Genomic DNA, 18,030 nt, shown 5'->3' with positions numbered 1-18,030 from the left:
CCCTAAATGTGCCTCCTCTCTGAGGGTTATAGGAAGACAGTGTTTGTGTCCTAAATTGCACCCTATTCTCTTTATGGTGCATAACTTTTAACAAATGCCATTAGGGAATAGGGTGCCATTTGGGACGAAGCCAGTATTGTCTTGATTAATAAAGGAACAACAGTATTGTCTGAAAAGGAAAACATGTTCCTCAAATTAACATTGATGTATTCTCGTGTGTGACTCTTTGTTACAATGATGCAACAGGTGAGTTACAGTATAGCAATATGTTTAGGGCATGTAATTTCTTATCATAAAACATGTTCTATATTTTATAATGATAAATTGCTTGTTCAATAAACTCAACCGCGGTTGTTTCTGAACAGATAAATGGAAATGTCTTATCATAGGTCTATTTATTTTTGCAGATCTACTCAATTGTTCCTTTCAAATGAGCGAGCATAGCTGCGGGAAGTAGGGGTGCTGAGGGTGATGCAGCACCCCTGTAAAATCTGAATAATAATCAAATAAAGAATAATACTTTTTAAAACTACAGTATATTTTTTCACCAAAGTAATGCACTGGGCCTTTAATAGTCCTGTATTAGCAGACCGATATAGCCATCTGCATCTCGGGCAAAAAGACCACCCCCACAGTATTAACTCACCCACTAAAATAAAACCGTTTATATTTTTAATCTGCACACAACAGAGGCCTACCTCTCTAGCCTCTACCTCTCATCCAGTGAAAAGCACTTATGTTTATTAGGGAGTGAAAGCCGCTTACGGCCAGGGTTCGGGGGTGGCGCCCTATGTTCAATGCCGGTGTTTGGTTGGACGTTGGTGTATCAGGAAGTGTCAAACGTCCAATGACAAGCACGGATTCCTGTGCTGTCGTTGACCGTTCTATCCGACCTACCTGTCACTGCACTTATCTATCCACAACAATGTGGCTCCACCAGCAGAAAAGCTCACCTTTGCAGATTTAGCACATTAAAAATAGACTATTATTCACAAGAAATGGGCAACGGACTATGAAGGGAGAACTTTATTGGTGAGGGTATAAGCGCATAGCTGCTTACAGATCCTCTCCACCCTCTCCAGTTCAAGTTGAGCGCACAAGACGCCATCTGTTCTCTCCCTCTCAAACCCGGGCCTGACAGTCTGAATATCTCTTGGTCGGAATGACGTTTGTTGCTGGCAGTAAAATGGACTTCCTGTCCCCACGATATCACAAGCAGTCCCTAGTTCAAACTCTCTGTCGTTTTGGATTGTTCGTGATCTGTATGGTAAGTTCATTATTTTTGTTGAATACAATTATAGAAATGTATCCAGATGGCAAATTAATAATGTTTTGGAATGCAGTTTTGTTGCAATAATTCACAAATGTCTATATAAGATCAGTTACCTATAACAATACAATATCTGGGGGAAAACCCCTCCCCAAATAGTCAAAGATTTATTTTATTAAAGTGAAATGCTTCTCTCGTACTAAACAATTATTGACAGATGTTTTTGGGGGGAGGGGTCACTTTGTTATTTAGTCAAATGCCAATCACTCCATCTCATGCCATGCTGCTTGCAGAGAGACAGAGAGAGGCTGCAGCGAGAGAGAGAGGATTATAAATTGGCCTCTGTCTGTTCCAACTAGCCATTCAGCTGTGGGAGCACAATAATAAGAGGATAGGGAACAGAGAGTCACCAAGATTAAGCCCGGACACAACATTCTGATGGGACAGCAGGGATAATACCTGGCATTGTTCACTGACCAATGAATTACCATCAGGGACCATGTCCTGACTCCTTCCACAACTTGCCCTGAAGTGACCTCAACACAGAGATGTGATTATAATAGGGGGGATTTTGCCCAATAGCCTAACAACTGATGCAGGGTCAAAGGTAGGGTATCTGATCCTAGATCTGTCTTTTAAGGACAATTTGTTCTACCTGGAGTGATATGTGAAAGCATTACACTTGGTATGTGGCATAAGTGGCATGCCATCAATCAGTACATTGTTACTATTAAGGCCATTTTAGGAAAACGGCCATTTTATCTATCCTCTCTTCTAGCTCGAAATGAAAACACATACATGCTTAGATCTCAATCTTGTTTTATGCTAACGGTCCCGAACATTAGAACCGAGCATGGAAAACAGTCCTGTCATTACTCAGCCCCCTGGTCTTGGAATTCCCTAAAACCCCAAGACCTGGTGTCCCTGGAGGAGTTCAAAGGACACATAGATGAATAGGTTTTTGAGACGTAGTTGTTTGTAGTTGTCACCCTATGTCAAGAGTTTGAATTGCCTTATGTAAGGAAGCATGTTGTTATACTTCACACAAACATCCACAGTTTGTTTGCTGTTGTATTTGTGCTGTTGCCAGTGTCTTCTGTCTGTGTTGTCCATTTCGTTTGACATTGTTTTAAAAAAAATGTATCCCCCGTCCCCACAGGAGGCCTTTTGCCTCTTGTCAGGCCGACATTGAAAATAAGAATTTGTTCTTAATTGACTTGCCTGGTTAAATAAAGGTTAAATACAAAAATTCTGATCACAAGGTGGGTGGGAAATGAATTATGTTGCTGTTCCTCCTCCTCCCTCTTCTCCAGGGAATGGTGTTGACCATGTCTATGTATCCCATGCTGAGGTTCCTGGGTGGAAAGCTCCATTCTTCCTTTACAGGGAGCTATCTACCTGGACACCACTCTGTTCTCCTCGTCAACTGCCCCAACGAACAGACAGCCAAGGACATCGGCCGGTAGGCTACAGTCCAGCCTACCATTATCACACTGTAACTAAACAATACTACCCCACCACACACAAACTACACACAGTGGTGAAATGCTTCTAGGCCAATCAATGTGATGGTTGTGTTTACCTAACAACATCATGCACCCAAACAAAATGAGGGGAAAAACCTTGAACACAACTTCGACTGTGTGAAACAGGATCACTCAAACACTTTGTCATCTTTTGATGAGGTAGAGTTAGGGTTAGAGCATTTTCTGAGAATGAGCTAGGTTGAAGATAGAGGTTAAAACAAGAAGATTCTAATATGCCATAATGCATTGCATAAATGAGGAAGAATTCTCAACAATGGGACCAGCGATGCTAGTTGGTGCTGGTTCCATGAATCTGTTTATTTTCAAAAGCTTCCTCATGGAATTATTATCTTGTCCTAACCTGGGTACCTTCACCCTAGATATTGAGTTAGTGGTTAGAGAGGCTGAGCGGCACGGCAGTGTTGAAAAACTCTTTTAGGACAGAATCATTTAGATGGGAGGGAAATTATGTTTCGTCTGTGTGCGTCTCACTAAATGTGTGTCTCACTAAATAGAATAAATTAATAAAAATTACTACTTATTTATTAATTATTACAGTCCAACGAAATGCTTCCTTGCAGGTTCCTTCTCGAAAATGCAACAACAATAATAAATGATAAAAGATAAGAATATAAAGTAAATGGCTCAATAGAATATAATAAACATTTTAGCATAAGTATACAGCTATTATTTCAATTCAACCCAGGATTCAACAAAAAAAAGACAATATATATATACAGTATATAGTGGGAATGAAAAGTATGTGAACCCTTTCGAATGATCTGGATTTCTGCATAAATTGGTCAAAACATTTTATCTGATCTTCATCTAAGTCACAACAATAGACAAACACAGTCGGCTTAAACTAATAACACGCAAACAATTCTAATTGTACATGTCTTTATTGAACACACCATGTAAACATTCACAGTGCAGGGTGGAAAAGTATGTAAACCCTTGGATTTAATAACTGGTTGACCCTCCTTTGGCAGCAATAACCTCAACCAAACGTTTTCTGTAGTTGCGGATCAGACCTGCACAACTGTCAGGAGGAATTTTGGATCATTCCTCTTTACAAAACTATTTCAGTTCCACAATATTCTTGGGATGCCTGGTGTGAACTAGTCTCTTGAGGTCATGCCACAGCATCTCAATTGGGTTGAGGTCAGGACTGACTGGGCCACTCCAGAAGGCGCATTTTCTTCTGTTCAAGCCATTCTGTTGTTGATTTACTTCTGTCTTTTGGGTTGTTGTCCTGTTGCATCACCTAACTTCTGTTCTTCAGAAATTTGATTTAATTTGATTTAGTCCTATTCTTTAACCTTGAGTTTTGGTTGAGATATAGACGCAAATCCAACATATCCACTATTAATTTGTAGACAAACTGAAATTAATATAACATTTATAGATATATATTTAAAGCTGCAATACGTAACTTTCTGGGCGACCCGATCAAATTCACACAAAAATGTTTAGATCTGTCATTCTCATTGAAAGCAAATCTAACAAAGCGGTAGATCTATTCAATGTGTGATTTTTCTTTGTGTCCCATTCTTAAGTTGAGTTTATTTGCATCTTTTACTTTTGATTTTGTACACCAGCTTCAAACAGCTGAAAATGCTATATATATATATTTTTTAAATATATTTCCCAGTGGGCTAGATGGTACAATGATTCTCTACACTATGCTTGCTTGTTTTGACACATAAACTGATCATTTCGAATTTTAGCAACCAGGAAATGGCGGAGCGATTCCTGCATAGTGCATCTTTAAAACTTTCAGAGTGAGAGTATCAGAACAACAATTTGTTGTCATGCAGACATTCTCAGCTAAGCTACAACATAATTTCTGACTCATTCTGCCACTCACCAGATACTTATTAAAAAGAGGAAATCTCTTTAACAATTATACCATTTCAGAGGAAAGAAACAAGGAAATGGTCAAACGTGAGGGCAGTGAGACACTTTCTGCAGAAGTGAAATTAGTTCAAATATATTTTTAACATTACCAGATTGAAACAAACCTTCCATATTTGGCTAGACTGTAGAAAAGAAATTGATAAATTGTTAAACAAATAATGATGAGGCTGTGTGAAAAGATCTATCACATAAGAGGTCTCAAATTGGTCTCAAATTGTTGAGAATACAGTATGTGGGCTTCATTAAAAAAATCAGAATAACCTAGGTCACACTTTAAAACAAATCAAATGTATTTATATAGCCCTTCGTACATCAGCTGATATCTCAAAGTGCTGTCCAGAAACCCAGCCTCAAACAACAAACAGCAAGAAATGCAGGTGTAGAAGCACGGTGGCTAGGAAAAACTCCCTAGAAAGGCCAAAAACCTAGGAAGAAACCTAGAGAGGAACCAGGCTATGAGGGGTGGCCAGTCCTCTTCTGGCTGTGCCGGGTGGAGATTACAACAGAACATGGCCAAGATGTTCAAATGTTCATAAATGACCAGCGTGGTCAAATAATAGGTCTGGGACTGGTAGCACGTCCGGTGAACAGGTCAGGATTCCATAGCCGCAGGCAGAACAGTTGAAACTGGAGCAGCAGCATAGCCAGGTGGACTGGGGACAGCACTACAAACGATTATGTTAGGTCTCCACCAAACCACAATAAGCATAGACATTTTCCAGCGAAATATAGCATTCACAAAAAGCAGAAATAGAGGTAAAATTAATCACTAACCTTGAATTATCTTCATCAGATGACACTCATAGGACTTCATGTTACACAATACATGCATGTTTTGTTTGATAAAGTTCATATTTATATTAAAAAAATCTGAGTTTACATTAGTGTCTTAGATTCACTAGTTCCAAAAACATCAAGTGATTTTGCATAGCCACATCGTTTCAGCAGACATACTCGAGATCCTGAGGCCCACGGTCATGCCATTCATCCATTCATCCACCGGCATCACTTCCTGTTTCAGCATGATAATGCATGGCCCGATGTCACAAGGATCCGTACAGAAATCCTGGAAGCAGAAAATGTCCATGTTTTTCCATGTTCTGCATACTCATCAGACATGTCACCCATTAAGCGTGTTTGGGATGCTCTGGATCGACATGTACGGCACCGTGTTCCAGTTTCTGCCAATATCCAGCAACTTCGCACAGCCATTGAAGAGGAGTGGGACAACATTCCACAGGGCACAGTCGACAGCCTGATCAACTCTATGTGAAGGAGATGTGTCGTGCTGCATGAAGAAAATTGTGGTCACACCAGACACTGAAAGGTTCTCATCCACACCCCTACTTTTTTTAAGGTATCTTTGACCAAGATATGCATATCTGTATTCCCAGTCATGTGAAATGTATAGAATAGAGCCTGATGAATTTATTTCACTTGACTGATTTCCTTATATGAACTGTATGTCAGTAAAATATTTGAAATTGTTGGATGTTGTTTAGTGTATATTATGAAGTTATTATTTAAGAGCATTGGAGATAAATCACAATTCTAAAAACAAATTGAGCTAGCTAACTAGCAGATTTACATCAATCATCAATATGAATGATCAATTGATAGCTCACCATCTTTTCCCGATTGTCACGTTCTGAACTTAGTTCTGTTGTTATGTCTTTGTTTTAGAATGGTCAGGGCGTGAGTAGGGTGGGTTGTCTATGTTCCTTTTTCTATGTTTTGTGATTTCTGTTTTTGGTCTGGTATGGTTGTCAATTAGAGGCAGCTGTCAATCGTTGTCCCTGATTGAGAACCATAGTTAGGTAGCCTGGTTTCACTTTTGAGTTGTGGGTGATTATTTTCCGTGTCAGTGTTTGTTTCCACATGGAACTGTTTTGGTTTTGTTTCACGTTGTTGTTTATTGTTTTGTTCAGTGTTCTTATTAAAACCAAGATGAATACTTACCACGCTACGTATTCGTCTGATCCTTGCTACTCCTCATCAGAAGAGGAAGAGGAAAGCCGTTACACCGATGTCAATCATGTCTTTAGGAGGCACTGTAACTAGCTTGCTTACAATTTGTGATGAGTGAGTGTGCTGTTGCAGAATTAAAAAGGCCTATTCTCAAAAATTGTAACATTTTTGCTACAGAAGCAGTTGTAGGCATCCTGCGAATTTCGAGATATTTATTTGTACAGTTTCAGCACGTGTCTCCTGAAAGCTCTGTGCACGGCCCTGGGCCATATACTAAATAGGCCGAATATTCTTTAAAATAACAACACATCTGCAAAATAACTGAATGATATCATAATTGTTGCTGTCTCTCTCCTCTCCTCCCTTCTGTCTTCTTCTCTCCAACAGAGCCATTATGGAGAGGAGGATGGCAGCATGCATCAATATTCTGCCCAGGACCTCCACCATGTAAGTACTGCCAGTGTCAGTCTGGTTCACACAAAGTTTTCAATTTTAGCAGATACTCTTATCCAGAGCCACTTACAGTAGTGACTACATACATTTTCCGTACTGGTTGCCCCAAGGGAAGCTAATCATGGCATTGCAAGCACCATTCTCTACCAACTGAGCCATACAGGATACACACACACACACACACAACTTTAACCCATAACCCTAAACCTAACCACTAACCCAGGGTTTTCCAAACTCGTTCCTCAGGACCACAAAGGAGAAACGCTGCACTAACCCCTTACCTTTACTCTAATCCAAACTGTAACCCTAACCCTAAACCTTACCTTTACTCTAACCCAAACTGTAACACTAACCCTAAATCTAACCCCTTACCTTTACCCTAACCCAAACTGTAACCCTAACCCTAACCCTAACCCCTTACCTTTACTCAAACCCAAACTGTAACCCAAACTGTAACACGAACTGTAACCCTAAACCTAACCCCTAACCTTTACTCTAACCCAAATTGTAACCTTCACCCTAAACCTAACCCCTTACCTTTACTCTAACCCAAACTGTAACCCTAACACTAACCCCTTACCTTTACTCTAACCCAAACTTTAACCCTAACCCTAAACCTAACCCCTTACCTTTACTCTAACCCTAACTGTAACACTAACTGTAACCCTAAACCTAAACCCTTACTGTTACAGTTTGGGTTAGGGTAAAGGTAACTGTAACACTAACCCTAAACCTAACCCCTTACCTTTATTCTAACCCAAACTGTAACCCAAACTGTAACACTAACCCTAAACCTAACCCCTTACCTTTACTCTAAGCCAAACTGTAACAGTAACACGAACTGTAACCCTACATCTAACCCCTAACCTTTACTCTAAGCCAAACTGTAACACGAACTGTAACCCTAAACCTAACCCCTTACATTTACCCTAACCCATACTGTAACACTAACCCTAAACCTAACACCTTACCTTTACTCTAAGCCAAACTGTAACACGAACTGTAACCCTAAACCTAACCCCTTACATTTACCCTAACCCAAACTGTAACACTAACCCTAAAACTAACCCCTTACCTTTACCCTAACCCAAACTGTAACCCTAACCCCTTATCTTTACCCTAACCCAAACTGTAACCCTAACACTAACCCCTTACCTTTACCCTAACCCAAACTGTAACCCTAACACTAACCCATTACCTTTACCCTAACCCAAACTGTAACCCTAACCCCTTACCTTTACCCTAACCCAAACTGTAACTCTAGCCCCTATAGCAGGTTGAGAGTTTCAAGTAACCTGAACTGTAACCCTAACCCTAAACCTAAACCTAACCCTAAACGCCTGTTCAGGGGTAGCAGGGTAGCCTAGTGGTTAGAGCGTTGGAGTAGTAACCGGAAGGTTGCCAGTTCAAATCCCCGAGCTGACAAGGTACAAATCTGTCGTTCTGCCCCTGAACAGGCAGTTAACCCACTGTTCCTAGGCCGTCATTGAAAATGAGAATTTGTTCTTAACTGACTGACCTAGTTAAATAAAGGTCAAATTAAATAAAAATAAAAAAAAACCTGTAACCCTAAACCTAACCCATAAGCTTAAAATAGCCTTTGTCCACTTGGGATGTGAGAATTTACTATCCTTGTGAGGACTTTTGGGGATTTTAGGTCCCCACAAGGATAGACAAACAAACCCACACACACTCACACAAACACACCCTTCCTGAGTGTGGATATCCATTGCTAAGGAAACTACTGAGACTTGGAATTGTATCAACTCGCCACCCAAGACTTATTGTTAAGTGCACTAAAGAGATACACATGCTCACCGACTGAAACTTTACACATGTCTCTTTTCAAAGGATAAAGCTAAGAACATTAACATCTTCATAGTTAAGAACACTATAACAAAATAAAAATATCTAATCAAATAACATCACAGTTTATTTGTCACATGCGCAGAATACAACAGGTGTAGACCTTACAGTGAAATGCTTACTTACAGGCTCTAACCAATAGTGCAAAAAAGATGTCAGGTAAGTAAAGAATTAAAACAACAGTAAAAAGACAGGCTATATACAGTAGTGAGGCTATAACAGTAGCGATCTTACATACAGACACCGGTTAGTCAGGCTAATTGAGGTAGTATGTACATGTAGATATGGTTAAAGTGACTGCATATATGATGAACAGAGAGTAGCAGTAGCGTAAAAGAGGGGTTGGTGGGTGGTGGGTGGCGGAACACAATGCAGATAGTCCGGTTAGCTAATGTGCAGGAGCACTGGTTGGTTGGCCCAATTGAAGTAGTATGTACATGAATGTATAGTTAAAGTGACTATGCATATATGATAAACAGAGAGTGGCAGCAGCGTAAAAAGAGGGTTTGGGGCATTTAATTACCTGTTCAGGAGTCTTATTGCTTGGGGGTAAAAACTATTGAGAAGCCTTTTTGTCCTAGACTTTACACTCCGGTACCGCTTTCCATGCGGTAGTAGAGAGAACAGTCTATGGCTGGGGTCTTTGACAATTTTTAGGGCCTTCCTCTGACACTGCCTGGTGGAGAGGTCCTGGATGGCAGGCAGCTTAGGCCCAGTGATGTACTGGGTCGTACGCACTACCCTCTGTAGTGTTCCTTGCGGTCGGAGGCCGAGCAGTTGCCGTACCAGGCAGTGATGCAACCAGTGCTCTCGATGTTGCAGCTGTGTAACCTTTTGAGGATCTCAGGACCCATGCCAAATCTTTTTAGCTTCCTGAGGGGGAATAGGCTTTGTTGTGCCCTCTTCACGACTGTCTTGGTGTGTTTGGACCATTCTAGTTTGTTGATGTGGACACCGAGGACCTTGAAGCTCTCAACCTGCTCTACTACAGCCCCGTCGATGAGAATGGGGGCATGCTTGGTCCTCCTTTTCCTGTAGTCCACAATCATCTCCTTAGTCTTGGTTACGTTGAGGGATAGGTTGTTATTCTGCCACCACACGGCCAGGTCTCTGACCTCCTCCCTATAGGTTGTCTCATCGTTGTCTGTGATCAGGCCTACCACTGTTGTGTCATCTGCAAACTTAATGATGGTGTTGGAGTCGTGCCTGGGTGAACAGGGAGTACAGGAGGGGACTGAGCACGCACCCCTGTGGAGCTCCAGTGTTGAGGATCAGCGTGGCAGATGTGTTGCTACCTACCTTTACTACCTGGGGGCGGCCCGTCAGGAAGTCCAGGATACAATTGCAGAGGGAGGTGTTTAGTCCCCAGATCCTTAGCTTAGTGTTGCGCTTTGAGGGTACTATGGTGAGCTGAGCTGTAGTCAATGAATAGCATTCTCACATAAGTGTTCCTTTTGTCCAGGTGGGAAAGGGTAGTGTGGAGTGCAATAGAGATTGCATCATCTGTGGATCTGTTTGGGCGGTGTGTAAATTGGAGTGGATCTAGGGTTTCTGGGGTAGTGGTGTTGATGTGATGCATTACCAACCTTTCAAGCACTTCATGGCTATGGATGTGAGCGCTACAGGTCTATAGTCATTTTGGCAGGTTGCCTTTGTGTTCTTGGGCACAGGGACTATGGTGGTCTGCTAGAAACAACCAATGTTCCTTTTGTTCCATAAAGATATTTTATCCAAATACCTCCGTTAGTTTGGTGCGTTATGCCCAGGAATCCACCGTAAAGAGCGGTCATTACAACGCAGACAAAAATTCCAAATTATATCCCTAATGTCCACATAAACATGTCAGATGTTTTTTATAATCAGTCCTCAGGGTGTTTTTCAAATATCTATTTGATAATATTTCAACCGGGACAGCTTTTCACTAGGACCGGGAGTAACAATGGCCGCCTTTCTCTTTTACACACAATTCACTCTGAGAGCCCCCACCTATCCACTTACGCAATGTGGTTGTTCACGCTCATTCTTCAAAATAAAAGCCTGAAACTATGTCTGAAGACTGAGAAAGGTGGCATGGGCAGGGAAACCTAGTGGTTAGAGAGTTGGACTAGTAACCGGAAGGTTGCAAGTTCAAACCCCCGAGCTGACAAGGTACAAATCTGTTCTGCCCCTAAACAGGCAGGTAACCCACTGTTCCTAGGCCGTCATTGAAAATAAGAATTTGTTCTTAACTGACTTGCCTAGTTAAATAAAGGTTAAAAACAAACTTGACACCTTGAGGAAGCGATAGGAAAATAAATCTGGTTGATATCCCTTTAAATGGAGCAATGGGAGGCTATGGAACATGAAGTTTTCAAAATAGAGGCCGCTTCCTGGTTTGATTTTTCTCAGGGCAATATCAGTTCTGTTATACTCACAGACAACATTTTGACCGTTTTGGAAACTTTAGAGTGTTTTCCATCCTAATCTGTCAATTATATGCATATTCAAGCATCTGGTCCTGAGAAATAGGCCGTTTACTTTGGGAACGTTATTTTTCCAAACATAAAAATAGTGCCCCCTAGCTTCATTAACCTTCTTTGGAATCGGTGTCCCTTCCCCGGGACGTTTGAGCTAACGTAGGCTAATGCGATGAGCATGAGGTTGTAATTAACAAGAACATTTCCCAGGACATAGACATATCTGATGTTGGCAGAAAGCTTAAATTCTTGCTAATCTAACTGCACTGTCCAATTTACAGTAGCTTTTACAGTGAAATAATACCATGCTATTGTTTGAGAAGAGTGCACAATTTTGAACATGAAAAGTTATTAATAAACAAATTAGGCATATTTGAGCAGTCTTGATACAACATTTAACATAAATGTAATGGCACATACACTGCAAAATGTATATTGCACCTTGGCTGGAAAAATACTTTATGGCCTTTCTCTTGCATTTCAAAGATGATGGTACAAAAAAATACAAAATAATGATTGTTGTTTTCTTGTATCTTTTACCAGATCTATTGTGTGTTATTCTCCTACATTCCTTTCACATTTCACATTTCCACAAACTTCAAAGTGTTTCCTTTCAAATGGTACCAAGAATATGCATATCCTTGCTTCAGGGCCTGAGCTACAGGCAGTTAGATTTGGGTATGTCATTTCAGGCGAAATTTTTTAAAAGGTGTGGATGGCAGGTCATTTTTTATCCTTAAGACAACACAAGGGTTAATTGTAAAACTAACAATGACTCAATAATCCATGCCTTCTGGGAATGCTATAAAGTTCAAAAGTTATGGGCAGAGTTAGAAAGTTGGCTGTCAGAAGTATTACAATGTAAATGTACATTTAATCCGTCTGTCTGCATATTTCAAGACGTCATGAGGGTGCAGTGAGATATCTGATGGGTTGAAAAATACTATTCTCGTTAATTATCTTGAAAAAAATGGAATTCAACCAATCCTCCATTGAAAAATCATATGCTTCGTTATCTAAATATTGAAAGGGCATGGGAAATAGGGGTGAGAACAGGTGGATCTGGGCAGGTGTGATGTCATTGATGTTTGTGTGCGTCGGTCTGTATGTTGTTTTTGTATGTATATGTTTTTTTATTTATTGTAAAAATAAATGTGTACAGCCCCCTCCCACTGTTGTGGTTACTTGAATGTAAATTACTCTCAACATTAATAACCTTTTACGGCTGCGGTCCCTGTACAGGGACCAAAATCAGTGGAAATTTCAGAGCGCCAACTGTAGTACTCGATAAAACTCAAACTTTCATTAAAACACACATGCAGGGTACTCAATTAAAGCTACACTCGTTGTGAATCTAGCCAACATGTCAGATTTGTAAAATGCTTTTTGGCGAAAGCATGAAGTTATTATCTGATAGCATGCACCCCCGAAATACCTGAACGAGACATAAACAAAAGAGTTAGCGTAGCCGGCGCTACACAAAACGCAGAAATAAAATATAAAACATTCATTACCTTTGACGAGCTTCTTTGTTGGCACTCCTATATGTCCCATAAACATCACAGTTGGGTCTTTTTCCCGATTAAATCCGTCATTGTATACCCAAAATGTCCATTTTATGAAGCCCGTCTGATCCAGGAAAAAGCGCCTTTCCAAAACGCAACGTCATTTTTTTTAAATAAAAAAGTTGCCTATAAACTTTTACAAAACACTTCAAACTACTTTTGTAAACCAACTTTAGGTATTAATAAACGTTAATAATCGATAAAATTGATCACGGGGCGATCTGTATTCGATAGCAGCAAGTCTTGAAATCATCGTCCATTTTTTCCCTTTCATAACTTCCTCGGTGTACCCCAAGACAGGAAGTGCCTAATCGTCATCACACCAAGGATAAACTAGCAATGAAATGCCAGTACTGGCGACATCGTGTGGAAGCTGTAGGCATTGTAAACGGGATTCTATCTATTTTCTCTTGCCATAGACAATACATAGACTGGCGGATGATTTTTTTTTTTTGTGAACAGTTTTCCTTGGGATTTTTACTCCTAAACACGTTCTGTTATAGCCACAGACATGATTTAACCAGTTTTAGAGACTTCAGAGTGTTTTCTATCCAACCATCCATACTAATCATATGCATATACTATATTCCTGGCATGAGTAGCAGGACGTTGAAATGTTGCGCGATTTTTAACAAAAAGCTGCGAAAATTCGCAGCATCCCCAACAGCTTCTAAGGGAGTGGGAAAGTTTCTGTCTAAATTGTGCAAACCACTGTTTTGGTTTAGTTGTCTGAATGTAAATTACTCTCACCACTAGTAGGAGAGTGGGAAAGTTTCTCTCTAAAGTCTATAAGCCTGTAAATGCATAATCACATAGTGATTGAGTCAACAAAAGAAGGTGAGAGTCAGATAAGGAAAGTTTGTCGAACGTTAATGAAACACTTGTAAAACAGACCAACAGTCATTTGAATACTAATAGTCTTCTGGAGCTCTTGCTTTAACTGATTGATAAGTAACTATTTTAGTAGCAGGGCACTGCTGTTCTGTTTCCTGAAGGTGAAAATCCAGTAGCACCCTGTTGAGTAGCTGGTTAACCATTGACAAGCATACAAGAACCAACACACATTCTTCTTATTATTGACCTAAGATGGATTAAGATACAGCAACAGCCACCAGGCCAGAAACAGGTGAAGAACCCTCACATTAACAGGCCATTGTGTGACTTTGGCACTGTAGAGAAACTGTGAATATCGGACAGCTGTCAATCAAAGTGTATGTGTACACTGATAGGCTTGCTTGTCTTGAGACGAACTTCCTGGTAGAGATTAATGTTGGAGAAAAACTATTCTATCATTGAAGAGCATTATTTAGCCTATCACACTACACAGAAGTACACCGTTTACTACATCTGCGTATGTGGGTCGTTCCACCAAATAGGTGCCTTTTGAATAGTGTAAATTGGTTAATTTATTTTATTTCACCTAATTTTAACATTGTCATAAAAAGCACGTTCAACTTCATAAAAACTATTTTCCCATCTCAAATGTTAAATAAAAGACTATAGTATGTGCCTATTAAGTGCCAAATAAAGTAACATGGTTTACCATAACTGGGTTGACGACATCGTCTTAATACATCCATAAATCCAATTGTGACAGGAGGATTGGAAGCTTGTTGTGTGTAACAGGGAGTGGTAATTAAATGCAAACTTCACAAAACTGGACATTAAATTGTTCAAACATTTCTAGCCTGTAATAGGGTTAATGTGTTATGCTTGACCTGCTCATTTTCCCACCACAAAACACCAGAAAATGGTCAAAAAGAGTAGAACCAGCTCACCTGCTTTCCACTATGATTTCGCATAACAGTTCACATAGCAGGGTCGACCTTAAAATGAGGGACATGTTTTTTTTGTGTTTTTTTTAACCTTAATATGAATCACATGAAATGAATAATAATCTTCAGAAATGACTGTCAAAGGAACAAAATAACTACAATGGTGGTGTAAACTTGAATAAATGTTGGGGTTAAGTGAGTTAAAATCTTCCTAGAAGTCACAGAGGATGTACAAAGGGACATGTCAAAATGCTGCATTTTATTGAATGTTCCATGTGGTCTATATTAAAGGGCACATCATTTAATAACATGCTTTTAAAATTCAATATTTGCGCTCAATATCTACTTAAAATATCAAAGGCACTCGTTTCATTGAACAACCCATGTACAGTTTACTACTGTGAATGTCCCAAAGGTTTTTCTTTTTGTCCCATAGGTATTACTGGAAAGGGGAGATTCAAGATGCGACGGAAATTCTGATGGTAAAGTTATTTAGTAGAGCTATGCTTTCATGTCTCTGGCTGGTCGTTCAGTATTACACTGGTTGTTGAAACCAACTTTCCAGAGTAATAGCTAGGATTTTTCTGTATTGTAGTTGGTGAAGACGAGGACCTCGAAGACCCAAAGGCTCATAGACTATGTCAAGTAAGTTACATTTGTTTTTTTATAGAAATGATCCCAAGCAGTTGGGTCTCGGGAAACAGAACTTCAGGTCTCAGGAAGGCAGTAGCAAAGCTAACTTAGGCACCTGCTACATAATGTATGTGTTGTTGCTCCTCCCCAGGTCTGTGCATCCCTATGAGATTCCAGAGGTGATTAGTTTCCCTGTGGAGGACGGGAGCCTGCCCTATTTGAAGTGGGTGGATGAGGCTGTTCCTGACGACTGACCAATGAGGGAGAATATCCTCAATGACTTGTGATCTTATTGGCCGTGAATCTCCAATCTATTGGTTAACTGGAGAGTAAGGCAACAGCGATTGGCTGGGAACCAGCAAGCTTTGGATTGGCTTGAGGGGTTCCAAGTTCAAACTCTTGCTTTTGAACTTGATCCACAGATACTAAATGTTTAGCTCCTCCCACCATGACATTGATATTGACTCAGAGTTGTTTTGGCTGTTTTATACAGGTCCTGTTGTTACCATTGAAATTCCGAGCTTGACATGACCTCTAACGTTCAATGTCAGTTTGTCAGAGCTGAAAGAGTTTGTAGCTCCAGATCTGCAGATAATTATCTCGGAAAAACATTCAACATGAAATCATAATATTCAGTGTTGATTCAAGGTATTAGTTACATTAGACTGTTTATTTTAAATAATTTATATTGCATTGTATTCCTAAAACATCAGATTCATGTTAGATTAAATCACATTCCTTTTACTTATCTGGTTTCTCTCTTGATGACAGAGCACCTCTGTTTACCGTTTCACTGTGAACCAAAAAGCTGATTGCACTGCATTTTGAGAGGGAATCTTGAACACTGTTTGAGATTTGTGTTCTAAGGATAACTTTTTGTAATATATGATGGCCCAAATGCGTTCCTTATTCCTTAAGGTGATACATACAGTTTATGTCGGAAGTTTACATACACCTTTAACCAAATACATTTAAACTCTGTTTTTCACAATTCCTGACATTTAATCCAAGTAAAAATTCCCTGTCTTAGGTCAGTTAGGATCACCACTTTATTTTAAGAATGTGAAATGTCAGAATAATAATAGAGAGAATTATTTATTTCAGCTTTTATTTATTTCATCACAATCCCAGTGGGTCAGTAGTTTACATAAACTCAATTAGTATTTGGTAGCATCGCCTTTAAATTTTGCTTCGATATTTCCACATAATTTTCCCGCCTCATGATGCCATCTATTTTGTGAAGTGAACCAATCCCTCCTGCAGCAGGAAAAAAAAAAGAGTACGATCTTTGTCCCCATGTGCAGTTGCAAACCATAGTCTGTTTTTTTGGGCAGTGGCTTCTTCCTTTCTGAGGGGCCTTTCAGTTAATGTGATATAGGACTCATTTTACTGTGGAAATAGAAACTTTTGTACCTGTTTCCTCCAGCATCTTCACAAGGCCCTTTGCTGTTGTTCTGGGATTGATTTGCACTTTGACACCAAAGTACGTTCATGACGGCTGCATGGTCCCATGGTGTTTATACTTGCGTACTATTGTTTGTACAGATAAACGTGGTACCTTCAGGCATTTGGAAATTGCTCCCAAGGATGAACCAGACTTGTGGAGGTCTACAATTTTTTTTCTGAGGTCTTGGCTGATTTCTTTTGATTTTCCCATGATGTCAAGCAAAGAGTGTCGTGGAGGATCGTTACAAAATATAATACTTACAAGAACCTGTGAATTCAATATAGGCTTTTAATACAAACATATCAGAAGCCTAGATAGTCTGCGGAACACACACCTTCCCAGAGCACTGGCTCTGTATTTATACACACACAGTATCTGAGTCCATTCCATATGTTAATGGAGTTACTTCCCTCAGGTCATCGGCCACCATTATCTTTCAGTCCAGGCTTCCTCCATGTTCATGCCTAATAACGCCTGTATCCGCTCTTGATTAGATTACAATGGTGGCAGGACCCTCTCGTGTCCTAAAATTAATATATGTCTGTCTTACCCTAAGCACTTATGTCCTTTACCCTAAGCACTTATGTCCTTTACCCTAAGCACTTATGTCCTTTACCTTAAGCACTTATGTCCTTTACCCTAAGCACTTATGTCCTTTACCCTAAGCACTTATGTCCTTTACCCTAAGCACTTATGTCCTTTACCCTAAGCACTTATGGCCTTTACCCTAAGCACTTATGGCCTTTACCCTAAGCACTTATGGCCTTTACCCTAAGCACTTATGGCCTTTACCCTAAGCACTTATGTTTGTTCCTCTCTATCTAATCTTTATAATGGTGTCCTGCTTTTTCCATAATAGATCATGTATTTAAGGGTCACCTCCTCCTCTTTGCCCTAAGCCCTTATGCACTTTAAGGCACGTATGGCTTCGGCCATTACACTTATGTCTGTTTAATCTTTGGTTTCCTGTCCGCTTTTTGTTTGTGGTCTATGTATACCTATCTTTGCACAATAGTGTCATATCTGTCTCTATATGTAACAATAACTACAACAAGAGACACTCCGTTTGAAGGTTGGCCTTGAAATACATCCACAGGTATAGCTCCAATTGACTCAAATTATGTCAATTTGCCTATCAGAAGCTTCTAAAG

General features: G+C 40.0%; 1 protein-coding gene across 1 annotated transcript; it reads left to right on the top strand.

The window, feature by feature from the left end:
- The first annotated feature begins 858 nt into the window (after nucleotides 1-858).
- Nucleotides 859-16,176, top strand: LOC109868523 (protein CutA homolog). Its single transcript, XM_020458142.2, has 6 exons — nucleotides 859-1,267; nucleotides 2,584-2,732; nucleotides 7,072-7,131; nucleotides 15,236-15,281; nucleotides 15,395-15,444; nucleotides 15,584-16,176. Exons 1-6 carry the CDS (start codon nucleotides 1,163-1,165, stop codon nucleotides 15,684-15,686), a joined length of 513 nt encoding a protein of 170 aa, XP_020313731.1. The 5' UTR covers nucleotides 859-1,162; the 3' UTR covers nucleotides 15,687-16,176.
- Nucleotides 16,177-18,030: the final 1,854 nt, after the last annotated feature.

The sequence above is a fragment of the Oncorhynchus kisutch genome, linkage group LG23, assembly GCF_002021735.2.
Source record: "Oncorhynchus kisutch isolate 150728-3 linkage group LG23, Okis_V2, whole genome shotgun sequence".
Classification (NCBI taxonomy): domain Eukaryota; kingdom Metazoa; phylum Chordata; class Actinopteri; order Salmoniformes; family Salmonidae; genus Oncorhynchus; species Oncorhynchus kisutch.
Note: the sequence above shows the minus strand (reverse complement) of the source record. Positions and strands in the feature narration are given on the sequence as shown.

Excerpts from the sequence above, each read along its gene's own strand:
- LOC109868523 (XM_020458142.2), top strand. The coding sequence starts at position 1,163 with ATGACGTTTGTTGCTGGCAGTAAAATGGACTTCCTGTCCCCACGATAT. Across the intron at positions 15,282-15,394 it reads ATGCGACGGAAATTCTGATG|TTGGTGAAGACGAGGACCTC; the intron begins GTAAAGTTATTT and ends TCTGTATTGTAG. Across the intron at positions 15,445-15,583 it reads AGGCTCATAGACTATGTCAA|GTCTGTGCATCCCTATGAGA; the intron begins GTAAGTTACATT and ends GCTCCTCCCCAG.